This window comes from Zootoca vivipara, chromosome 9 (assembly GCF_965207765.1).
Source record: "Zootoca vivipara chromosome 9, rZooViv2.hap1.1, whole genome shotgun sequence".
NCBI classification, from domain to species: domain Eukaryota; kingdom Metazoa; phylum Chordata; class Lepidosauria; order Squamata; family Lacertidae; genus Zootoca; species Zootoca vivipara.
The window spans coordinates 38,093,090-38,118,280 of record NC_142592.1 but is presented as its reverse complement, the minus strand read 5'-3'; the positions used below and the strand labels follow the sequence as shown (position 1 = coordinate 38,118,280).

Genomic DNA, 25,191 nt, shown 5'->3' with positions numbered 1-25,191 from the left:
ATTAGTCACAGAGTAAGTTATTTTCACTTAGTGGCCACTGAAATAAAGGGGAGAGTCCCACTGATTTCAAAGCCATCTGTCTCCAGATGAAGCTAGTTGCAATTAGTACCCTATCCATGGGCTCTAATTGCAACTAGCTTCATCTGCAGCCAATCCAGGTTTTCATTTAGTTAAAATAGTTTTATACTTTTTTCTGTTAAAGATATTCACTTTACAACTTCAATGTTCAACTTTGTATTGCACTAATGTCCATGAGAACCAGAAGTGCACTACATTATAGGAGAGAGCATACAGTCTGTAGGTGCTTAAATATTACAGCAGCGTTAAATACAAAAACTGCAAATAGTTTACCTGGGCTTTTACTTTCTCCTCTTCCAGCAATGTTAATGCTTCATCCGCAATCATATGATCCATTATGTAAGAAGTCTTGATATCTCTTTCCAATGCCTCGCAATTCTGAAGCAAGTAACTTCGAGCCATCATATCCATTTTTATTCCAACTTGCTTCTTCCTTGCTGAATGGTAACATGAGCTAGCCAAGACAATATAAACTTAGTAGATTTTACAAAATACCCTTATAGTGTGTAAAAATTACTATCACATTATTTCAAGAAAAACTAAAACTGTCAACCAAGCATCAGTCAATCTTCTTTATTGGCATAAAAAGTGCATTGTATACATGGATCAGAAAACAACTGTCTATCAAGTAAAGATTGCTATGGATTCTATGGATTCTTATTAGACAGACAACACTTACCAGTATTTCAATCTGCAATTGATTCTGGAGGCATCAGTATGTAGGTAGTTCTCTAATTAATCATGAACCAGGGGTTCACTGAAGTTTATAATACACCATTCCAAACAGTAATCTGAATGTAACAAAATAAAGAAATCCTCAGGAAACTTTATCAGAAGGTAATTCAATAATGCAAAGGAATGATGATCTGAGATAGGCAAGTGGATAATAAAAATGTTATTTAATGATCTTGGGAAATATAGATACCAATATTAAGAAGCACAATATTAATTAATTCAATCTACAGTAATTCACAAAAAAGAAGTACAGTCAAATATGCAGATATTAAAAGTTTTTATACACTTGAAAAAAGCTGCACATGACCTATATAGATTCTATTAAAGCCACTGGAAGCTTGAGATTATAAAATTAATGTTGCAAAACTCTACAGGTTTAAAAACTACTTGATCAAAGTGCTCTCCAAGCAATGGACAAATGAAATTGTACATAAAACACAGCTAAATCCACAAGCCAATTAAAACACACACACATCATTAGAATACAGATAAAGTTGACAGAAGACTTTCCAATAGAAGTCACTGCTAGCTAGACTAATGTAGAACATCCATTACAAACTTCTGTAGTTCAGTGCAACACACACTAGGAGGCTTATTGTTTACCTCTTTATACTTTATTGGTCTTTACCATTACTAAGAAGCTGCTGGCAACAGCAACATAGATTCCAAGTATAGAATAAGTTATTTATAGCACAGGCTGCCAGTTATCTTGTCTAGCCATCTGAATACACACACAAGCAAAAAAAAACAAACTTGCAAAATAATGATAAGTCTCGAGACTTCACCAACTGGAGCCATTCTGTTCCAGTCAAACTACCAGAGGAAAGGCAATAGGGAGATGACATATGATCTTGGATATTTGCCCACATATGCCATCAGAATTATGCAGAACAAAAGACTTGAGGAAGTGCATCCGAAAAGGTGGATTATCTATTGTTACTGGGATTTGCGCTGTCAGGTGCATCGAGTTGCGTCTTCAGGCAACAGATTACCATCAGAATTTAGTGACTTCCCCCGGGGATATATGTGCATATAAATCTATCAGCTATGTGATAATACCCAAACCCAGCCAGCCTCTCATTTGCCTTAATAAAGAAATACAGGAGCGGACTTTTGAGAAGTCAATAGGCAGGCGGCCCACTCTCCCGCCCCGGATAATCGAGTAATGCGAAGCTTCCCCATCTAAATGCGCCCCTCCTATGTGTGACCCCCCCCATTCCCCACGTGACCCCCATCCAAACCGTCTCTCTCCCCCTTCTTCCCCACCCACCCTCTCGCGCCTACTCGTGTCTTTCTTATTTTCTCCTCACAAGACCACGCCCCCTCTGCCTGCCCCCCACCTCACGGCTACCGAAAGGGTTACCTGAAGAACACAAGCAGCACCATGCGCGTTTTCTGGGGAGCGGGCCAGGGGCGCAGCTTCCCTGACAGGGTCTGCTTCTTTTCACCCCGGGTGGGGCACCCAGGAAATAGCGGCCACTTCCTCCTCCCCGGAGCAAGGCGAATCGCTTAGCGGGGGCGGGGCGAGTCCGCACCGCACCTTCCGAGGGGAGGCGCCTAGTTCGACGGAGCCCCCGCCTCTCAAGAAGCCCCCACCACCAGGCGCCGGGCGAACAAAGCCGCGGAGGCTCGTGGACCCGAGCCGCCCGGGCGCGCGCGCTGCCATTGGTCTCTGTGCTCGGCACCCGCCAGCCAACCAGAAAGGAAGAAAGCGCGCGCGCCTTTCGCCATCCTCACTCGTTAATTTCCTTCGACCGCCCCTCTCGCGCCCGCGGGTGGGGTAAGTACTGGCGAGCATGCGCTTTGACGTGGCGCCGAGAAGCGGGCGTCTGTGCGTGAAGACCCGGGGCCGAGGTAAAAGTTGGGAGAACTTCCGCCCCCTTCTTAGTAACGGGGGTGGATGGGGTGCTAAACTCGGGAGCAAGGAGAAAAGGGAACCTGTTGAATGAGGGATTATGAGCATGAAGGGTGCAACCCCAAACATCCTTCCTTGCTAGGGAGCGAGTTCTGCACTTGCGTTCCTTAGTGGGCGGGCAGGCTTAAGTTTCCTCTGCAAGACTTTGCGGAGATGGCAAAGTTAACATACAGAATACGTGAGAAAGACAACTGTGACTTTAAGGAAGAATGCAAATTACTTAAAAAGACAACAAAAGGACTTGGACTCCTTGGCAGGTTTTGAATAAACATTCCCAAATTTATTGGTAGAACATATGACAGATAAAGTAATGATATGTACAAATTTATAACATGCAGAAAATAATATATATTAACAAATCAGAGAGGGAAGCTTAGGGAAGTCTAGAGGGGGGAGGGGAGGGGAGGGAATAAAAAAGGGGGAAATGTAATTGATTATATTCATTGATAACTTATTTTGCTAAATTTGTTTAATAATAAAAAATATTTTAAAAAATGCACTGACTAAAGCGGAACTTGCTTCCTAATTAAACGTGCATAGGATCAGGCGCGTGTTCAGTCCATTTTTGAAAAGAGGATTTGTAAGTAGCGGGTCGTCATCTGTCCCATTCCAACCCCCCCCACCCCCACATCTATGCAGGCATTCCCGTATAAGACGTTGGAAATATGGCTGAAGTTAAGCAAAGAAGGAAAGCTAACCTTTCAGCTAAATCAACTGAAGATCAAGGGAAGACAGCACCTATCTTGAGGACTACTGGTGATGAAAAGTCCGGCTGGTGGGACCCACGAACGGCCTCGAGTTTACTGTCCCTTATAGCTTGCGTAGGGCTGTCATGGTAAGCAAAATGACTGGAAAGTTAGTCTTTACACTGATGTCTTCTGCAAGTGATAACCCCAAACCTGTTTCTTCATCTTGAGCTGGTTGGCAGGTTCAGCTTTGGGGCTCAAGTCATCTGTCTATACTGTTAAGTATAAACATCATGCCTTAACAGAATCCTTCACATTTGCTCTTTAATTATGGCATATATTTGTAACTGAATTTTAAAATCAAGGCTAAGCTGAAATTGTATGTGCAATTATTTGAGAATAAATTCCATTCAACTCAACTTACTGCTAACTAAACATTTATAGGATTGGGCTACCCAAGAAATTGCTGAGAGTCAGTTCATTCCTATATTTATGTAGGGACTAGCCACTTGTGGGAAATGAAATGCTTTCTGGTTGTGTAGCACCACTGACCGATGCCATTCTTTCCCTTCTTTTAGAAGTCTGTAGCTGTGATCTTAGGCTATATACATGTCAAAAGCCAAGATATTGTCAAAAGTTTCTTTCAGGTTCTGCTCACTGCCTAGTTTGAGGTGCTGACCTATGTTAAGCCAGAATCATGTCTTAGTTTGCCCAGCAGGGTTAGGACATGAATTGGTATAATACCTAACATCTGTGTTTGGCTCTACTGTTATCACTAAATTAAGTATGGCATTTCCATATAAATGCGTTATGTGACCGGGATTTAAGACAGAGGTAGGGCAGGATGCAACTGATATGCCATTCATTCTAAAACATTTTGACAATCAAAGGATATCATTAAAAGTCTGGGGAAGAGGAGATTTCGGTGAGGAATTTATATGTATCCTGGTCCATATGCTGTCTCTTCAATATACTGTATTAAGGAGCTATTTGGGGAAAAGCTGTGACTTTTTAGAGCACCTGTTGAGGTTACTCGTATCCAGATAATAATCAGAGTAATTTGTACTCCAGAAAAATAATCCTGGCAATACCTCTCTAAACGGGGCCACTGGAGTCTAGGTGGGCATGAACAATATTATATTAAATGTTTTTACAATGGGCTTCAACTGGCAGAAGCCACTGGTGCTGCTGGGTAGGTAACTATTTAAAGTTTGTATGACTTTAGGATCAGAATATTAAGTGAATTGTAAATTTTAATTATACAAGTAATTACATTAATAGCAGTGTGGATGTACCTAAATGTAAACAGAAATCAGAACCTGATGACCTGGAACTCTATGCAGGCATATGTATCTTTCAAGGCGAGACCCTAAAGTTTAGGGCCTAAAGAACCATTACATTTAAATATTTATTTTTCAGTTTATTTTTTAGTTTGGCCTTTCTTCTGCTGCAGTTTTTCCTAAGAGTAGGATGTACTAAACTCTGTTTTTGTTGTCCATGTGTGTTCCACGTATAAAGTTTCAGCCATATTTTTGGATTGCAAGTTGTGCTGAAGTAGGTGATTCAGTAACGTGGAAAAAGTCTATTGCTTTGTAAGTTGTTTGCTGATTCTGTTTTTCTAATTTCTACATTTCCCAGGTTTCTTTTTCAGCAGTCAGCTCAGCTGGCTGAAGTGGAAGAGAAATACTATTTATTAAAGCAGGAAGCTGCCAAGTTTCAAGATACGGAAAATAAGATTAACTTAATATCTGAAAAGGTAATTCAAAAGGGTGTCATTTTAATGCTGTGGGTGTTTCTCAACTTCTCTAAAGTCTGAGATATTTTCTCATTAACTAGTATTAACTGTACGTTGCTAGATAATCTACACTTAGGTGCAAAATCAAGTTTAGTAATTACATCATTTGCCATATATATATATATATATATATATATATATATATATATATATATATATATGTTGTTGTTGTTTAGTCGTTTAGTCGTGTCCGACTCTTCGTGACCCCATGGACCATAGCACGCCAGGCACTCCTGTCTTGCACTGCCTCCCGCAGTTTGGTCAAACTCATGTTCGTAGCTTCGAGAACACTGTCCAACCATCTCGTCCTCTGTCGTCCCCTTCTCCTAGTGCCCTCCATCTTTCCCAACATCAGGGTCTTTTCCAAGGATTCTTCTCTTCTCATGAGGTGGCCAAAGTATTGGAGCCTCAGCTTCACGATCTGTCCTTCCAGGGAGCACTCAGGGCTGATTTCCTTAAGAATGGATAGGTTTGATCTTCTAGCAGTCCATGGGACTCTCAAGAGTCTCCTCCAGCACCATAATTCAAAAGCATCAATTCTTCGACGATCAGCCTTCTTTATGGTCCAGCTCTCACTTCCATACATCACTACTGGGAAAACCATAGCTTTAACTATACGGACCTTTGTCGGCAAAGTGATGTCTCTGCTTTTTAAGATGCTGTCTAGGTTTGTCATTGCTTTTCTCCCAAGAAGCAGGCGTCTTTTAATTTCGTGACTGCTGTCACCATCTGCAGTGATCAAGGAGCCCAAGAAAGTAAAATCTCTCACTGCCTCCATTTCTTCCCCTTCTATTTGCCAGGAGGTGATGGGACCAGTGGCCATGATCTTGGTTTTTTTGATGTTGAGCTTCAGACCATATTTTGCGCTCTCCTCTTTCACCCTCATTAAAAGGTTCTTTAATTCCTCCTCGCTTTCTGCCATCAAGGTTGTGTCATCTGCATATCTGAGGTTGTTGATATTTCTTCCGGCAATCTTAATTCCGGCTTGGGATTCATCTAGTCCAGCCTTTCGCATGATGAATTCTGCATATAAGTTAAATAAGCAGGGAGACAATATACAACCTTGTCGTACTCCTTTCCCAATTTTGAACCAATCAGTTGTTCCATATCCAGTTCTAACTGTAGCTTCTTGTCCCACATAGAGATTTCTCAGGAGACAGATGAGGTGATCAGGCACTCCCATTTCTTTAAGAACTTGCCATAGTTTGCTGTGGTCGACACAGTCGAAGGCTTTTGCATAGTCAATGAAGCAGAAGTAGACGTTTTTCTGGAACTCTCTAGCTTTCTCCATAATCCAGCGCATGTTTGCTATTTGGTCTCTGATTCCTCTGCCCTTTCGAAATCCAGCTTGCACTTCTGGGAGTTCTCGGTCCACATACTGCCTAAGCCTGCCTTGTAGAATTTTAAGCATAACCTTGCTAGCGTGTGAAATGAGCGCAATTGTGCGGTAGTTGGAGCATTCTTTGGCACTGCCCTTCTTTGGAATTGGGGTGTAGACTGATCTTCTCCAATCCTCTGGCCATTGCTGAGTTTTCCAAACTTGCTGGCATATTGGGTGTAGCACCTTAACAGCATCATCTTTTAAAATTTTAAATAGTTCAGCTGGAATATCATCACTTCCACTGGCCTTGTTATTAGCAGTGCTTTCTAAGGCCCATTTGACTTCACTCTCCAAGATGTCTGGCTCAAGGTCAGCAACCACACTACCTGGGGTGTACGAGACCTCCATATCTTTCTGGTATAATTCCTCTGTGTATTCCTGCCACCTCTTCTTGATGTCTTCTGCTTCTGTTAGGTCCTTACCACTTTTGTCCTTGATTATGGTAATCTTTGTACGAAATGTTCCTTTCATATCTCCAATTTTCTTGAACAGATCTCTGGTTTTCCCCATTCTATTGTTTTCCTCTATTTCTTTGCATTGCTCATTTAAGAAGACCCTCTTGTCTCTCCTTGCTGTTTTTTGGAAATCTGCATTCAGTTTCCTGTATCTTTCCCTATCTCCCTTGCATTTTGCTTGCCTCCTCTCCTCCGCTATTTGTAAGGCCTTGTTGGATAGCCATTTTGCTTTCTTGCATTTCCTTTTCCTTGGGATGGTTTTCGTTGCTGCCTCCTGTATAATGTTACGAGCCTCCATCCATAGTTCTTCAGGCACTCTGTCCACCAAATCTAAATCCTTAAACCTGTTCCTCACTTCCACTGTGTATTCATAAGGGATTTGATTCAGATTGTATCTTACTGGCCCAGTGGTTTTTCCTACTTTCTTCAGTTTAAGCTGGAATTTTGCTATAAGAAGCTGATGATCTGAGTTACAGTCAGCTCCAGGTCTTGTTTTTGCTGACTGTATAGAGCTTCTCCATCTTTGGCTGCAGAGAATATAATCAATCTGATTTCGATGCTGCCCATTTGGTGATATCCATGTGTAGAGTCGTCTCTTGTGTTGTTGGAAGAGAGTGTTTGTGATGACCAGCTTGTTCTCTTGACAGAACTCTATTAGCCTTTGCCCTGCTTCATTTTGAACTCCAAGGCCAAACTTGCCAGTTGTTCCTTTTATCTCTTGATTCCCTACTTTAGCATTCCAATCCCCTGTAATGAGAAGAACATCCTTCTTTGGTGTCATTTCTAGAAGTTGTTGTAGGTCTTCATAGAATTGGTCAATTTCACTTTCTTCAGCACCGGTAGTTGGTGCATAAACTTGGATTACTGTGATGTTAAAAGGTCTGCCTTGGATTCGTATCGAGATCATTCTGTCATTTTTGAGATTGCATCCCATTACAGCTTTTGCCACTCTTTTGTTGACTATGAGGGCCACTCCATTTCTGCTACAGGATTCTTGCCCACAGTAGTAGATATGATAGTCACCCGAACTGAATTCGCCCATTCCCTTCCATTTTAGTTCACTGATGCCCAGGATGTCGATATTTATTCTTGTCATCTCATTTTTGACCACATCCAGCTTACCTCCACTCATGGTTCTTACATTCCAGGTTCCTATGCAATATTTTTCTTTACAGCATCGGACTTTCCTTTCGCTTCCAGGCATATCCGCAACTGAGCATCCTTTCGGCTTTGGCCCAGTCGCTTCATCAGCTCTGAATCTACTTGTACTTGTCCTCCGCTCTTCCTCAGTAGCATGTTGGACGCCTTCCGACCTGAGGGGCTCATCTTCCAGCGTCATAACTTTTATATGCCTGTTGTCTTTGTCCATGGAGTTTTCTTGGCAGGGATACTGGAGTGGCTTGCCAGTTCCTTCTCCAGGTGGATCACGTTTAGTCAAAACTCTCCACTATGACCTGTCCATCTTGGGTGGCCCTGCATGGCATAGCTCATAGCTTCTCCGAGTTATTCAAGCCCCTTCGCCATGACAAGGCATTGATCCATGAAGGGGTATATATATATATATATATATATATATATATATATATATATATATATATATATGTATGAATGAATGAAGTCAGTTTCTTCTCTGAAAACCAGATGCTTAAAGTTTCAATCTTATGCAAACTTCCTGGAAGTAACACTGAACTTTTTTCCTGAGTCGATTACACTTTAAATTGATTTGAGCTGCTAAACATACTTGCTGAGAAATAAGTCTGTGCCATATTGCAGCCACTATTTTACCTTTTGAATGTCATAGAGCATAATACTGAATAAATGCTAATTAAGAATGTATTCAAAAATTATCAGTATCTCTACCAGAAGCATTTATGCTGTTTGAAATTGTATTCATTTAATGGCATTTAAGTTTTACCTTGTATAGTGCAATTACTTATGAAAAATATTCTAATATTTATTGTGTGAGTCTTGTGATCATGAGACTATAGCTTAAATGGTTTGTCTTTTTTCTTTTCATGTTTTGCTTTCTGCTGTTACTTTTAAAAAGCAACATTCATTTTGCTGCAGATATTCTAATTTTCCGAGTTTCACCTGTATATATATATATACACACACACACACAAAACTTATTATGTTTATCGAAAACCTTTGTATAATTTTTTTTTTAAAAAAAAGTGCAAAATCTGTATTAAGTGAAGATGGACATTGTTTTGTGTTACAAATGCAGTTTGAATCTTCTTCGGGTATCCTGCAGGAAGCCTCTTTCTTTCTCTCCATGGTGACCAAGTTTGAACAAGAAGTATCTAACCTCCGTAACATAATACGTGACATTCAAAACAGTGAGCAGGCACTCTCTAAAAAGATGCAGACCACTGATGCAAATTTTCAAAATATAATTAAGTCCTGGGAAAAGAGCCAGACTGAACTGGATACAAATACTAGCAGTTTAAAATCGGAAGCCAGGCTTTTACATATCGAAGTGACCTCTCAAATCAACGCAGCAGATCAAAAACTAAAATCCCTTTCTGAAAGACTGAAAGATCTTGAAGACAGTACTGTAAGAAACCTCAAAACATTAAGTAGGCAAGAGGAAGATGAACTGGCTAAAGTTGAGCAGCAGCTACAGTCTGATACCAAGGCAGTTGGAAAATTAGAAGAGCAGCAGAACAGTATATTAGCCAGAAATAATGATCTAAGGCAAAAGCTTGCAGTCTATGAACCCAAACTGGAAGAGTGCAAAACTCATTTACCAGCAATAGAGAATGCGATTCACTCTGTTGTTAGACTATCAAGGGATCTAACGGCTGTAGAGAAGAAAATGGAAGACATGACTATAAAGGTGTTCAGTGTGGAAGATGAAATGATGAAAGCTGTATCTGATATAATGGACATACAAAAAACGCTTGAAGGCATGCAGTATGATAACAGCCTACTAAAACTGCAGAATGAAGTGCTTGTGTTAAAAGAGAAAGTCCATGACTTTGCAGAATCTACAACAGAAACAGAAAAATATATAGAAAAGTACCACAGTGTGAATGACGAGTGAACTAGTCATAATGAACAGTATTGCTGAAGCAATTGCAACTTCAATTAGCTGGTTGGTATTCACTGAAATAAGCAAGGTTTTTCCCTTTACATGAGAAGACTTTGAAAAGGTGAAAATACGTTTGCATTCCTATGTGGGTTTTTTTTATTGGAATATGTATTTGCATCCTACATTGTATTAGGAAGATATACAATATCTGTTAAGCTGTATTATTCAAGTTAATGTATTTATGCTCATTTCAGCTTAAAAGGTTGCTTTAACTGTTACAAAGTTTGAACACCATGCTTTCAGAGAAAGCAGGTATGGATACAGATATTACAACTGGATTATCACAAAGCTAAAAGGTATCTTGATAAATAAGGGCTTTATGGAGTAAAGGCAGGGGAAACTATAGATATTTAATTGATAGGTATATGGAAAGAAATGTAATAAAGCAATTAATAAAGGCATATTAATTGTCATATGAAAGGTATTCCCACTTCACCACTTGCATATGCTGCACAGAATCATGTAAGTCAGAAAAAATAATAAAAAGTTATTTAGAATGAGATGGTACAATTGGGTGTGATTAGTAGGAGGAAGCAATTTTCCTTGGACCTGACTTTGAAAAGCCAACAGTTATTCACACAGACACATTTGTTTTGCTTTAACAGTAAAATGCAGCAACACCATTTTTTCCGGATAGTAGAGCCTATTAAAGTACTATATGCTAGTTTTGTATGCATTCGCCTGTGTGCCATTTTTCTAGAATATTGCCACCCAAAGTGTATTTTATTAGAAAGAACATCAGTTGTAATTATAACAAACTATTAAGGAGCCAACTTGTAAAGTGAGGGTGTAGAAAATGTCTGATTGCTCCTCCTGTTTTCACGTTTTTCTCCATTTCCATACACCTGATTTTTCTAGAGCCTGATACCAATTAGATAAGGAAGTATTTGATCTATGACAGATTACAAAATTCTGGGGTTTTGTAAAATCCATAAGCAAATTCTAGGAAGAGCTAAAAATCAGTTACTAAGGAGTAATCCGCATTATACACAATAGAATGGAATGAATTGGTGCTGTAATAACACCTGCTGCTGTTTCATAAAAACTTAAATCCTGTTAAGAACTTTGCGAAAAATGAAAATTGAAAAATGAAAAGCATACACAAATCTTGTGACTTGTGGTGGTTTTCCTGTAATTTTCAGCCCTTTGTCTCCTTGTTTAACACTATCCCCCAACTCTGAAACCAACAAAAATTTAAATAGAAATGTGTAAAGCTTGTCTGTGGGCATTACCTATCCAAAAACTTCCCTACCTGTCCAAAGAAAAGCGCCCAGCTGGTGAAACAAAACTATTTTCTTCTATTTATTCATACAGCTAGATGAGTTACGTATCCAATAATCAGATTCTGGTTTTACTATAACTTTCAGATTAGCAAGTTGTGACCTATTGCAATATCAGTAGCAATGCTGGTAACACTTTAAATAACTTTTTTTGTAATAACATTGGAACTAAGATGCTTCACAGGGTAAGCATCAAATATCATGCAACTATAAAAATAAATTCACATTTTAATAAATAACCTGGGCTGGATAATTTGGTACAAGATTAGGGAAAGGTCCTACTTATTTTATGATTTGTTTATTTATTGTTCCTTTTGCCTCTTCCATGGTAAGACAACCACCTCTAAGGATCTTGTTCATCTTATAAGTGTAATATGGGAAAACTGCTTGTTGATGAGAATCAAGATTTACAATTTTCCCCATTGCTAGAAAACTAAATACACCTCTGCACTCTAATATGCCTGTTTTTGGGACCTAACACCATTGATTAATAAATTAATCAAAAACATATGTATGAGTTGCACATCCTTTCTCCCTTTAAAGTTTGAAGGAAACACTAAAGAATATATTGTACATTAATATTTTAATTAAGTTTCTAGACAGCTGGTATAAAATTAAAATGCAATTTTCTCCTGATTTTTTTTAATTCTTAGTGTGAGAAGACATTAAGCTTAATGGAGCAACTGGAAGATCTTCATATAATTGCTCAGATGAAGCACTTGCAGGAGGAAGTGAACACCATGCAGATCTGGTCTAGTAAGTTAAGTCAAGAAGAAGAGGAGCTTCAGCAGAACTTAACATCTCTCTTTCGTGCAGTTACTAAATATGAGGAGATTATCGCTTCAGTAACTAATAACTTCTCTGTAAAGATTGCCGCTGTGAAGACTGATATTAGACGCATTTCAGGTCTTGAAGCAGATGTAACCTCACTGGTAGAGAATCTACATACTCTAGAAGACAAAGTTGATAAAGCTGAAAGGACTACAATAAAAAGTATAGGGACTCTCCTTACAAACAGCATTGACAGGACTACAATACTACGGAGTTCTGCATCTGAAAATGCCAGACAAATAGAACACATTAAGACAAAATCATCTGAGCTGAATGCTGAACTTAACAAGCAATTAAATAAGCTTTTAGATTTGGAAAGTGATAGAGCCAAAGTTCTTACAACAGTAGCCTTTGCAAATGACTTAAAACCAAAAGTACACAACTTAAAGATGGATTTGGCACATTTGGAACCAATGCTAGATGAACTAACATTAAGAATAGGGAGACTGCTTGGGGATCTAATGGAAAGACAGAAAGAAATTTCTTTCCTAAATAAGAAACTCTTCAATTTGACTTCTGCTCAGAGTGATGTTAAAACTATGAGTGATGAACTAAGTGACGTTTCAGATTTGAAATAGTCCTATTTAGCACTGCTTGAGGTTGCTAGGTTACTCTTCAAGATTTAAGTTTTGGGGTTGAAGCAGTAGTGAATTTAAGATTATCTGCATACAGCAAATTGAATTCATAGACGAAACAAAATTAAAAAATTCCTTCCAGTAGCACCTTAGAGACCAACTAAGTTTGTTATTGGTATGAACTTTCATGTGCAAGCACACTTCTGATTCAGATAGTAAAACGTGGTGCTGTCATGTTCACTACAACCTACACCCAAGGAACTATTGAGGACTGCAGTCTTACAAGTGGAGTGTCACATATAATTGAGTTGCATTCAATCAATGATAACTAGATCAAAAATTATTTTATAAATCACAAAGTTGTAGTTGTAAAACGTTTCAGTAAGTCTTGAATAGTATTGGATGTTAAAATGATTGTAGAAGACCAAAAATAGAAGATTAAACCAAAAGAATACAGTACTGCAAGCAGAATTCTGCTCTATGTTCCAACACATTGAAGTGCAGTAAGGAAATCTCCCCTTCCACGTTATGGGCAGGCTCTGCTGGATCAGCAGCCCTCCCATTTTTCAGAAAAGCTATTCTGGGTAATAAGCACACACTTACAAGGTATTAAAAATGCCTTTTATAGGTGGATTGTAGAGCCATGTTTACAGTAGTACTGTATACAGTTTCAGTCACGCCATCTCAAACAAGAGCTAATAAAAACATGACTAAATGAGTGCGTAGAAGAAAAATTACTTGGGACACTTGTATACCTGTGGGAAATGACTTTTCTTGAAATAGAATTCTGGGTCCCCCAATCTATCCAGTGGTGGAAAAATGACTTTACAAATGCATCTTGCTAGAGCCAAGTTGCATGCAGTATAAACGGTGGCAAACAGCTTTTAAATGGTAAAAAAACAACTCATAGGCTATAGGTCCCAAATTAAATCCCCAGCATCTCCTTGTAGAGTTGGAAGGGTATTATTTCCAAAATCCTGAACAGCCACTGCCAAGGTAATGACCCAATGGTTTGATTTAGGAAGCCATGCAATTATTAGACACTAATAAAATTGAACTTTTCAAATAAATTAATTACTAAATACCAGTTGGCAGTTATTAAGGACAGCTGTTACATCTTGCTTGTGGGCTTTCTAGAAACATGCCTGGTACTGCTGTAAACAGGACTAGGTGGATCTTTTGAGGTAACAGTGTTCTTATTTGTAGATTGCTGATAACATACAAATGCATATATAACTTGATTTTAGTGCATCTATGTGAGTATGACTCACCTTGATTACTGCCCATAGCTTTTTATTTCGGCCACTGACCACTCGGAACTCCTTCAGGCTGGGTATCCATAGCTATGGCTATATGTCCCCCGTTTGCAAAAGGGCTCTAAACCAGCATATACCCCCATATATGTTTCACATGCCAATGGGCACTCCATAACAGCATCAGGGTACTGCGAGCCCTATTTAGCAATGGATTTATGACCAGGTACTGATTGGAGGGTGGCAACACAAGAGCAAGCCTTGTCAATGGTGGCTCCTGCCTGACACCATCATTACATATCTTCAGGCACATTCCTTTTTAACCAGACCTCCAGCTTTTAACTACTGCCATTTTGCATGGGTAGGATGTTTTAAGACAGTGTTTGTTTTGGCTTTAAAATATTGTAACTTGTTCTTATTTGTCATGGCAAGAATGCAACAAATAATAACCTATCCTTGCTGATAGATATGTCAAGACCTTTCAATAACGATTAACTGGCCATACATATACTTTGAATACATATCTCTCATTGGGTTAGTGATGAATATTTGTAAACATGATTACCTAACCTACCACTAAAATGAAAAGAGGTAAAGCAAGAACCTGATTACCCAATTTATAGAACTGCCTTCACAGACACTCAAGTGAACCCACATTAAGGCAAAGCAATTTGGTAGGTCATACTTGTAAAATACTAGAAATTCATTTTCTTCTCTGCTTTAACCAACTGTCAGTAGCAACACATGAGGGGTCCTTTTTCAGGAGTAGACCAGTTCCCTTTGCCACCATGAAACCATTTTTTCCAACAGGCTGAAAACTAAGGCAAACACTTGTCAATCTAGTAGTTTATTTTGACCAACATCAACAGTGAGGCCTGAGCAAACAAATACTTTATTCTCCTACATTGCCGTGTGTATAACGTTTCATGATGTTATTTAGCCATTCAGTCCATGATCCATCTACTCAGAAAGACCAAGCTTTTTCTTCAGAGATTCTGGCATCTCTGGTGGAGGTGGGCGGGGAAGTCTGAAATAAACTTTCACGGAGTCATAGATGAACCACTGTAGTGCTGTCAGAGTACCAATCATAATAATACGGGCGAACAGACCCTTCCATACACCTGTTGGAACATAACATTATTAGTAACAGCAATTATTCGTGCACTTTCAATGTTCAGTATCAGTTTAAATCCTCACCTTTAATTCCCAACCTCTTCAGTACTTGAAAAGCTGAACTGCCTTTTTCTTTGTTCAACACGGATACCACAGAATCAGCAGGATGTGAAACGATGGCACAGAAGACCCCAGCTGAAAAGCAAGTTGTCACCATAAATTTTAAATATTCATTAATATGTTTATACCTATTCCAAAAAGATCCTATGTCAACAGGAGACCGGCTCACACCTGCTATAGGGAGATGAGATCTCCACAACTCATTACATAACATACTTGTATCATTAGATGCCCCGTCACTTTAAAAGCAGTTAGATAATTCAATAATCCTACAGGACCTACTAAATACATTGGCCAATTGTGTGTGCAACATCCACAAATCTGATTGTGACTTGTGTGATTCAGGCCAGTGGCTTCCTGGTGGTGCTTGTCAAAACAGGTCAGTTTCAAAACAAGCCAACTAAACCATAGTTTATAAAGCTGGCTTTTAAAGCTGGAGTGTAAAGGTAAAGGACCCCTGACAATTAAGTCCAGTCACAAACGACTCTAGTGTTGCGGTGCTCATCTCGCTTTACTGGCCAAGGGAGCCAATGTTTGTCCGCAGACAGTTTTTCCGGGTCATGTGGCCAGCATGACTAAGCCACTTCTGGTGAAACCAGAGCAGCGAATGGAAACACTGTTTTCCTTCCCGCTGGAGGTGCTTTCAAACTGCTAGGTTGACATGAGCTGGGACCAAACAACAGAAGCTCATCCCGTTGCGGGGATTCGAACCGCCAACCTTCCAATCAGCAAGCCCTAGCCTCAGTGGTTTAGACCACAGCACCACCCGTGTCCCATAAAGCTGGAGTTTATTATACCATTATTTATCATCTGCATGCAAGGGCAAGCTAAGATCCTATGAAAGTGAAATAAAATGCTGCTGAAGTAATTTTCATCTTCTTTCCTACGTGGGAGAATACAGGAAGCACGCAAGCCTGACTCATGACTTGCTCATGAATACTAAACTGTTACTATATTCCAAAAGTTAGTATTTCCTTACCTATATAACCTGCTACAAATGTAACAACCAGCTGTTCTCCTTTTGAACATTCGCTCCTTGGTTTGGGGACAACGTACTTGTAAAGCGCTTCCACAGTTCTTTCAAAGCAGGCAAATTTCATCATGGTGTATGGAATCTGTCTCATCCATAATGGAACAACACCTTTGTAGAAACTTCAAAGTAGACAAAAAATTAGAAAGCCCAAAATTAAGTGCTTCTGATTTGGAGTTAATTCTGGAAGACACAGGAATTCAAATCAGTTATGCTACCTGAATGTAACAAATGAATGTCAATGGTAGAGCACATAGTATTAATACAGTAGGTCCCAGGCTCAAAACCTGGCACTACTAGGCAGAATAGGGAAAGACACCTGTGTGAGACCCCAGGAGAGCCAGTTTGTATGGACTAGGTGTGACTAATGTTTTGCCCTTCAGGTGTTGTTGGATCACAACTCCCATCATCCCTGGGTAGAACTGATAAAAGTTGGAGTCCAATAATGTCTAGAGGGCCACAAGCTAGGCCTGGTGTAGACAATTTTGAGTCAGATGGACCAGCTTCTAAATCACCTGTTGCCCTAAACAACCATGTCTCTATCATTTATGCCATAAGGTCCGCGAGCCGGATCAGGCCCAATTGCCTTCTGGATCCGGGAATTGCAGCGTGGATTGCCAGCTTCCACATTCTTTCTCTCTTCCTCCCTCTCCCTCACATGGCAGCGCCTCCCTCCCTCCTGGCTCCCCCCCCCCGCCCTGCCTAGAGGAGGAAGGGGGCTAGGCTTTGTTGTTGCCACCAGCAGCGCTTGAGTGGCCGCCAATTAAGCAGCCCCTCTCCAGAGCCCTTTCGCACGCCACTCATCGTCCTGCCGCCACCGCCAGCACCTGCCACTCGCAAGACACTGGTAAGCAGCCACCGGGGCTCGTAGTGCTCTTACATTCCCCCCCCCCAAAAATAGTCTGAGGGTCTGAGGGACAGTGGACCGGTCCCCTGCTGAAAATGTTTGCCTGACCCCTGATTTATGCACACACTAGCAATACCAGTATTAGCTGAATTAAGTTTAGTGGTGCCTTCCCTTGTGAAAACACAGTTGCATTGCAGTGTTTCTTTCAAACTAGTCAGATCAGAAACAACCTAAACCTCTAGCCTCGCTCTTAAAAGAACAATGGGTATATAGTCCCTTTTGCCTTTAATCTTGGAATTGAGTGATAAATGTCCACAGTCTAGCCAAATCCTGATAGTGGAAAATGACATGTATTGTATTACAGCCATTGCTATCAGAACATAAAAGACCAGAGTGAAGGTATATTATTCTCACATGCCAATGACTCAAGCATCTTTGACTGTACAACCATAAAGTTGTTGATCCCTCTTGGATGGAACTACTCAAAACCAAAGCTTTAAGCAGAACTCAGCACAAGAGACATCTAACAAAGATGGATCTAAGGGAGCATGTTGGCTCAAATTGCTTAAAAAATTCTTGCTATGATCACACTCAGAACTCTGCTCCATGTCTAAAGCGATAATATCCATGATCAAAGCTTAACAGTTCATAAACCAGGAGCTGTGCAGGATCAAGAGCCACTTTAGGGTCCTGGCTTAACTGCTGTAATACTTACGCCCAAATGCCTTCTTCTGCAAACATTTTTGGAGCAGCTTGTCTCAGTGTATTTGCATACCCAGGCTGTGTCTGAATGCGCACCTTAGCAGCTTCCATTGGAGCCAGAGCAATATCAGCAAAGAACTCTGCACTGGCAGATGCAGCCAAGTATAGTGATGTACGCCACAAATATGTATTTTCCTGAAATAAAATTTAACAGACCAGAAAATATGTTTATGTCATATTCCTTGGACAAATTCACAATAAAGGGGTGCTGAACTGCAGGATAAATAAACTTACCTCTCCCAACATGTTGCTATACATGACTTTGAAGACTTCATAGAAACCAAATTTGCAGAGCCCTTGCATGGAATATCCAATAAATGTTGGAGCCCATCCTTTTGCCAAACCACGAACACCATCCTCTTTGACAGTAACTGAAAAGCCATTGAAGATGCTCTTATATTTTTGTGGATCCACCTAAACAAGTTTTGAGAAGTCAGCAGTTAATAATTTTTTAAAACCTTTCTCACATTCACAGCAACAACCAATATACTCCAAACATATAGACATTGTAGAGGACTTAATGATTGTTTTAAAGAGCTTAGGATTTTTACCAAGTGAAGAAGAATGCAGTGAAGAGAAAGATTAAAAATGTTAAAAATTACAAGTCAACTGACAGTGGCAAGATGATTGCAGAACTTCATGAAAGGTTTTGTGGAAGTAATTTTTGAAGGGGGGAAAGAGAAAGTTCTGTGACAAGTAGTAACATGAAGAACAAATACAGGCTGCAAGTATAAGATCCTGGGTTTTGAAGCAACTTAAATATATATGCATATACAGTGGAACCTCGGGTTACAGACGCTTCGGGTTATGCGTTGTCAGGTTGCGTACCGTGGGAAACCCTGAAGTACCGGAAAGGGTTACTTCCGGGTTTTGCCGCTGTGAGTTACAAACGCTGCGGGTTGAGGACGTGCCTCCATCACGGATTACATCCAAAAACTGAGGTTCCACTGTATAAGATATATACAACTGGCCAAACCTGCTCTACTCATCAATTTGGAAATTTAATCAAAGACACATCCAGTTCTAACAATGTATCATTCTATGTGGTACAATGGAAGCTGTGATGCACCATACAACTAAGTTAATTCTACAACAGAATAATTGTAATCATCCAATATTGAAATGTTCAATTAAGCAACGTATTATGAATGTGCTTCGGGTGGGAGAAGGATTTAGGCAGTAGCAAATATGACTTGCATTAAGTGAAAGATGACAGGATTTGGGTTGAACTATATCAGGATGCAGATATTCAAACTTTAATACCACCAAAACTAACAGCGCACTGGGGTGGGATGAATTGTTACTCTTCATTGTAAGAACACCAGTACTGTCTCAACTGAATAAATGGGTATTTAACACGTGTCCACTTGTTAGGGTTTTTGTCTTGTTTTAAATGTATTAGCTTTTGTGTTCAACTGTTTCATTATCTTATGTGTAAATGCATCCGAAACAGTGGTTTAGAAAGCGATTAATAAATCAATTGTAAAAAGAAGTACTCAGAAAAGTTGTGCATAAATGTTCTGAAAAAGGCTGCAATTTTTTAGAGCTATTTAAGTTTTGCCTAGATATGTGCAATCCAGTAAAAACTGTTCAATTACAAAAATATTTTATGCAGAAATTGGCAATATGCTATTTTGTAAAATATATATATATATATATTGACTTTATAAGATGTTAATACTCTCTGGTCCTACCTTCCTACCTCATGTCGCCCTCTACTGACTTGTTCCATTTCACCTTTCATCTTACTTCCTGGCCTCTTTCTGACTTCTGCATGAACAGGATTACATTTTCTGTAATGTATACTTGGATCATACACAGCTCAAGCATATTTCCTCAAGACTTTTAGCTGCTTTAGAGGAATATAATAGTTGAACTTTGTGAAATAAATATCTAAAATCAAAGCACTCTTTTTAATAGATTAGAAATATAAGCAAAGGGTTAACTTCAGATTATTCATTCCACCTTTCCTTCTGCCATAAAGCTAGAGGTTGATTAATTACATGGCTAAAATCCTATGCACGCTTCCTTGGGAGTGATTCCCATTGAATTCAGTGCAACTTCTAAGCTAATTTGCATACTGTTTCTCATCGACTACGTCCTCACATATTCAAGCTTCCATTGTCAAATGCATGGATCATTCTTATCTTTTCTTCAAATTATAACTCCACAACAAAGAAATGGCACACGCATGAAGACATTCAGCCTTTATGCTACATGCATTATAAAAATTCTGAATGTTTAGTATTCAAACATATCAGGCTCAAATCTTTTAGACGTATTTGTGCTGAAGGTATAATCATGATTTCTGATTACTCATGAAGCTTTCAAACACAAGTATCTGCCATTACCGTTTACCGGTATTTGTCAAATCCCGTTCCTAACTAAATCTGGCTCAATTTAAAATTTGTCCAATTATTTCATCCCGAACGATAGGGAAAAAATCCATTATTTGGCAGCATACAAACCTGGATGCGACACTTCACTAAATCCAAAGGTACCACTGCTGTATGTGTCAGACCACAACTTAGGACCCCACCAAAGCCACAGAGAGCGTAAAACTTGAGAGAGCCATATTCACAACTGTATTCTTCTGCAGCAGAGAAAAGACACACCATGCTGTTAAATAAACTACATGCAACAATATAAAAAACTTTATTTAGGTGAAATCCAAGCCTTGCTTCCTTTTGATTAGTAAGATTTCACACTTTTATCATGCTATGATAACCAACTTGACATGCAATCAAACCTGAATTCGGCATTTAACGAGATCTAAAGGAACCAATGCTGTGTGCGTGGTACCACAGCTAATAATCCCACCAAAGCCACAAAGGATGAAGAATCTGCCAGAACCATATGCACAGCTATAGTCGTCTGCTTAAAAAGAGATAAGTACAAGTTGACAAACTACAGAAGTGGCATTTGAAGTTAGCATTAATCAAGTTAACTCAATCAAGAAATTTCACTTTTCTCCTAAAACAAGTTTGTCTTCCAAAATTTATGAAGTGGTAGTAGGTCAACTAAAACCATTTATTCTTTTTACCAAGACTGCCTGAAAACATTATTAAAGTAATTAAAATGGATCTTAATTCACTTTCAAACCATGTTCCACCAGGTTCAAGGACCAGATTCAATATCAACACGTAGGTTGGTATGCTACTTGACAAAGCTGTCTAATCCAACATGAATGGGATTCAAAATAATAGAATAGTTGCTGCACGTGTCATAGGAATGACCAAAATATAGGTATTTACAAGGTGCATTCTGCTTAAGGCAATGCTTTCTTCCAAGAGATGTGCTGTGCAGATATTAATAGCCACATAAATATTAGACAAGGGTAAATGTCCAGTTATGCCAAAATAACATATATACAGGATATAAAACATTTTTTAAAATTTAAATTCAATTCAATTGAGGTTGATTGTGTTTTAGGTAACTTACTAGGTCCTAATTTCAGATTGCCTTGTAAGGGCTAAACCAACAAGTACCAGTAATTTCACAAGTTACTGCTGTGCAATTCTTTATGTGGGCATATAAACACTCACTGGTCAATAGATTTTCACATGATTATCCCAGTATCTTTGTAAGAATATATTGTGAGGATTTATTCATTATAAAAAAAAATAAGGCAAGTAAATACGTATAATGTACGTCTTAGATTCAAAACGATTGCCTCAAAGGTACATGCTCTAATAATTCTTGTAACATAAAAAGAAACTGCTATAAGGGTTTCTTTTGATTTTTTTTAAATACAAAAAACAAAGCTTAATTGAGTTGAATGACATGTTGGTATGTGCCAACGGAGGATGCATCTGACAAAGCAGAGTCTTTCACAGGCCACTACAACTATGTTCATCTTTTAAATGTGCTACAAAACCCTCTTCACTCTTTTTTTGATATACGGCTGCCCTATGCAATTAAACAATGTAAAGGTTTAGTAGTAGATCTCGTGTCACTGTAAGAAAACAGATATGGCACCACTGAGACGAAGTTGATGGAGAACATTTGTATGGAAGTTTGCTTATTTTCATTATGAGACTTTAAAATATTGGTTGCTTATAGGTGCAACATTGTATCGACCTAATAAAACCTTCAACATAAACGAGAGTGTGGAAAACTACTTAGCCTCACCTGCTCCTCCCAGTGTCATTCTAAGCCTGTGACCTTGTCCACACCATATCATCCTCCTTTAAAAGTAAGTGTTACCCACCCGGGGAAGGACCAGGCCGCTGACTAGTTGCCATGGAGACATGCAGTCTTCTACTAGCCTTGGGCTTCTCCGCAGACAGCATCCTTAAGCCGCCGAGGGCGACCACGCACTAGAAGACATTATGTCCCCAACCATATGCAAGGCATGGTTAGGCCCGACGCCTTCCAGCCCCAAGGTCGCCGCGGAGCAAGCCTCCTCCGAGGCCTACACAGGCGGGGCTCAGGGCACAGGCGGGAACTCATCCTGGCCTTTTCCAGTGGGAGGAAACGGAAGGGGCTCAGCCAAGGAGGCACCGTGAGCCAAGCAAAAGCCCGGCCTGCAATGACCTTCCATGTCCTCCAAGAGGAACCCAGGGGGCCAGGTACCTGAACCCCACCCGAGAGAGAATTCAAAAACCGGGGGCCCTTCCAGAGAAGGAACTGAGGGAAAGGTCGTACGTCCGCGTCCCCCCGCCCACTTACCGTCTGCGGAAGCGGCTGCCAGGCTCCGCCGGGTACACGAAGGCTCCGCGGGTTCGGCCGGGAGTTTCCTTAGGCTGAGGCCATCCTGCTGCAGTTGCAGCTGCGGGGCGTGGAATGGATTGAGCCGCACAAGCGGCACTATGGACGAGAACATGGCGGCGACAGGAAGCTGCGGGAGGGAGAACGAGGAATGTGGTTAAAAGCAGGAGGCGCCCCCTCGCCGTGCTGGGGGGGGGACGGACGGACAAAACTGTCTTCGTCAGCAGCCGGGACTGAACACGCGGGAACGCGGCAATGGTGCGAGAACGGAAAAGCCGCCCCTGCAGCCCATTCCCCTCAGGGACTCACCTTCTAAGATGGCGGAACCCACTTCCCCTCCGCCGGAGACTGCACTCAAAGGCCGAATATCACCCTTCCTCAATGACTTTGTCCTTCTCTGACGCAAAAGGGCGGAGCGACGATCCAAAAAAGTGCGCTGCGATTGGGCGCCGGGGCCCCGCGAGCGTGCGTCACTCCGCCGACGCTCTGAAGAACCAATCCTGTCACCTCGCCTAGCGCTGCCGCTCTCCCCTACGCCCCCCTCCATTGCCTTGCCTCGCTTTGCCTTGGAGAGGCCGTGAAATACCGGGAAGCGGGTAGAGGGAGGGCGAATACGCAACAAGCACCAGACCTTGGAGAGAGCCGCTAGCTGGACCTTCCTATGACTAGCACCGTCTGGTTTAAACCCTAGAGGCGACCGTGAACTTAAGTAGTTGGGTGAAGGAGAAGGAACAAGGTTACCTAGTTGGCAGCGCGGCGTCCAGTTCGTGCGTGGTGGAAATTTTGTGGAAACTTCCACGTACTGAGATCTGCTCATTGGAGTTTGCATTGCTTGTTTCTAGAGCGTTTCAGTGCATTTCCTATATCGTTTGGCTTTTAATACCACCAAAAATATTTTAAAAAATAAATTTTTAGAAAAGCTGCACGCACACCGCAATACTCCTGTTGCTCGAAAAGGACGGCGCGTTGATCAGTCGACTAACAAAAAAACGACGTTTTGCAGTAATTTCTGTTCTCAGGCACAACAATTACTATCTTAGTAAGGTCTGGTAAGGCTCTTAAATGTGGACCAGAGCTTGATCCACAAGAGTGCAGTACTTTGCAACCAGATTGTGGGTATGAATTGGGTGGTTTAAATTGTAACTTGATTTAGAAAAAATAAAAAGGAAATCTTCAAGTTGTGCTTAATGGGCAAGAGTGTTTCTGACAAAAGCTTTGGAAAGCAATGGACTACAAAAGGCTATTTCAGGGGGAGAGTATTTGAGGGGTCAGAAATCCTGATAGTGTAGTACCGTATTCAGAGGCGAGTCCTTGGAACTCATCCACCATCTGTCTGCTACAACCCTTCACCTACAGCATGGATATATTGTTGCAAATCTGGGGTAACAGTTCTGAGGGGCAAGGGAACCCACAACTGCTAGTTAGGGAATGTTAGAAATTAATAAATGGTAGAATTTAGATATTTGAAATAAGGAAGGAAAGATGTCAGATGTTAGGAAATGACCTGGGGAGAAAGACCATCATGGTGTAAATGCCAGACAATGCCCAGTCACTGACCCTCTGCCTGCCCTCTGGGTGAATAGAGTGGGGAGGGGAAGGTTACAGGAGGTGTGATGTCACACAAGAAAAATGTGTCCTTTTGAAATCTAGAGGTTGCAAGAGAAGAACTCCGTGAGCGGCTGTGAAATCCAGAACCATCTTGGCAGGCTGGCTTAGTAGCACAGAGATGGCTTGCAGGATGCCTTGGACTCCAATGCTGCACTGCTGTGGAGAACAAGCCCCTCTTGAGATGTAATGATCTGAACTCTCTTCCTGTCATGCTGGAATGCAGTAACATTTATTGGCACTGTGAATAACTGATAGGCCAGCATGTAATTCATATCTTTAGGTTTAAAATAGACTATCCTTACATGTCAATTGCAGTTCCATGCTTGTAAATATCAAATAGCAAGCCCAGTCATAGTCATCTAAAGACCCCTAAGAAGAGGCATTGACAAACATATATACTTATCAATATTAATACTTGTCTTTTAATACTTTGCCCAAGTTACATAAGATTGTTGTGCAACAAGTAATATGACGAAAAGGACTAATATATCCTGAAGCTGTCAGACAGAATGTCATGTCAAAACTACCTTTGTTATAGTGCTTTTTTCTGGGGGTACGCATACCCCTAAACATTTGAAGAATCTAAGTTTGGCCTTATTGAGGGACAGTATTTCAATATGAGTAGGAAGATGAAAGTACTCCTAAACCTTTTTTTTTTTAGAAAAAAAGCACTGGCAAGCATAAGGTTGCCTTAGGAGCTGGCATGCAAAAACACTTTAAAGTGCCATCTAGTGCCACTATTGTGCCACATTACTGTACATTTTTAAAAAATGCTCCAGACCCAACCAACACTTTTCAGTACTTGCAATTACAAAACACTGCCAACAATTCAGTTGGTAAACATGGTACTATTTCAGAACTTGTAGAATCTAAATCTTTTAACATTTAAAGACCCAACACAGATTATTAAATAAACAATATAT

The 25,191-nt window shown here is 40.3% G+C and overlaps 3 protein-coding genes and 1 non-coding gene across 10 annotated transcripts in view; 1 reads left to right on the top strand and 3 right to left on the bottom strand.

Annotated features, from left to right (window-relative positions):
- Positions 1 to 2,416, bottom strand: part of APAF1 (apoptotic peptidase activating factor 1) — a 44,142-nt gene extending 41,726 nt beyond the window's left edge. Inside the window, exons 1-3 of the mRNA XM_035126889.3 lie at positions 2,177 to 2,416; positions 758 to 869; positions 352 to 532 (exon numbers count right to left, since the gene is read on the bottom strand). Of these exons, the coding sequence (XP_034982780.1) occupies positions 352 to 489 (138 nt within the window). The 5' untranslated portion in view covers positions 490 to 532; positions 758 to 869; positions 2,177 to 2,416. The remainder of the gene's footprint in view (positions 1 to 351; positions 533 to 757; positions 870 to 2,176) is intronic.
- Positions 2,417 to 2,453: 37 nt separating this feature from the next.
- IKBIP (IKBKB interacting protein) lies at positions 2,454 to 13,540 on the top strand. 5 transcript variants are annotated; one of them, XR_015945849.1, is made up of 5 exons: positions 2,529 to 2,667; positions 3,368 to 3,563; positions 5,053 to 5,170; positions 9,273 to 10,200; positions 12,073 to 12,208. XR_015945849.1 is itself a non-coding variant. In XM_088651965.1 (4 exons), exons 2-4 carry the CDS (start codon positions 3,394 to 3,396, stop codon positions 12,826 to 12,828), a joined length of 1,044 nt encoding a protein of 347 aa, XP_088508091.1. In that variant the 5' UTR covers positions 2,454 to 2,593; positions 3,368 to 3,393; the 3' UTR covers positions 12,829 to 13,540. The 5 variants fall into 5 exon arrangements, 4 of the variants coding, with proteins under 4 accessions (XP_088508091.1, XP_034982794.1, XP_034982796.1 ...); XM_088651965.1 differs by lacking the exon at positions 9,273 to 10,200 and having other exon boundaries at positions 2,454 to 2,593; positions 12,073 to 13,540; XM_035126903.3 differs by lacking the exon at positions 12,073 to 12,208 and having other exon boundaries at positions 2,454 to 2,593; positions 9,273 to 11,658.
- Positions 13,541 to 14,909: 1,369 nt separating this feature from the next.
- Positions 14,910 to 23,007, bottom strand: SLC25A3 (solute carrier family 25 member 3). 3 transcript variants are annotated; one of them, XM_035126906.3, is made up of 8 exons: positions 22,970 to 23,007; positions 22,622 to 22,790; positions 20,700 to 20,827; positions 18,185 to 18,364; positions 17,904 to 18,085; positions 16,291 to 16,463; positions 15,276 to 15,386; positions 14,910 to 15,199 (listed from the first exon to the last, which is right to left on the bottom strand). In XM_035126906.3, the coding sequence occupies exons 2-8, from the start codon at positions 22,773 to 22,775 to the stop codon at positions 15,039 to 15,041; spliced, it is 1,089 nt and encodes a 362-aa protein (XP_034982797.1). In that variant the 5' UTR covers positions 22,776 to 22,790; positions 22,970 to 23,007; the 3' UTR covers positions 14,910 to 15,038. The 3 variants fall into 3 exon arrangements, with proteins under 3 accessions (XP_034982797.1, XP_034982799.1, XP_034982798.1); XM_035126908.3 differs by having other exon boundaries at positions 20,700 to 20,824; XM_035126907.3 differs by lacking the exon at positions 20,700 to 20,827 and adding an exon at positions 20,419 to 20,543.
- LOC118091607 (small nucleolar RNA SNORA53) lies at positions 17,496 to 17,741 on the bottom strand. The gene has a single exon (XR_004693411.1). It is a non-coding gene; the product is annotated as a small nucleolar RNA SNORA53 (small nucleolar RNA).
- Positions 23,008 to 25,191: the final 2,184 nt, after the last annotated feature.

Coding starts and splice junctions, on each gene's coding strand:
- IKBIP (XM_035126903.3), top strand. CDS start 3,394: ATGGCTGAAGTTAAGCAAAGAAGGAAAGCTAACCTTTCAGCTAAATCA. Junction 3,564..5,052: donor GCTTGCGTAGGGCTGTCATG/GTAAGCAAAATG, acceptor TACATTTCCCAG/GTTTCTTTTTCAGCAGTCAG. Junction 5,171..9,272: donor TTAACTTAATATCTGAAAAG/GTAATTCAAAAG, acceptor TTACAAATGCAG/TTTGAATCTTCTTCGGGTAT.
- SLC25A3 (XM_035126906.3), bottom strand. CDS start 22,775: ATGTTCTCGTCCATAGTGCCGCTTGTGCGGCTCAATCCATTCCACGCC. Junction 18,086..18,184: donor ATAGCAACATGTTGGGAGAG/GTAAGTTTATTT, acceptor ATTTTATTTCAG/GAAAATACATATTTGTGGCG. Junction 16,464..17,903: donor GCAGAAGAAGGCATTTGGGC/GTAAGTATTACA, acceptor TCTACTTTGAAG/TTTCTACAAAGGTGTTGTTC.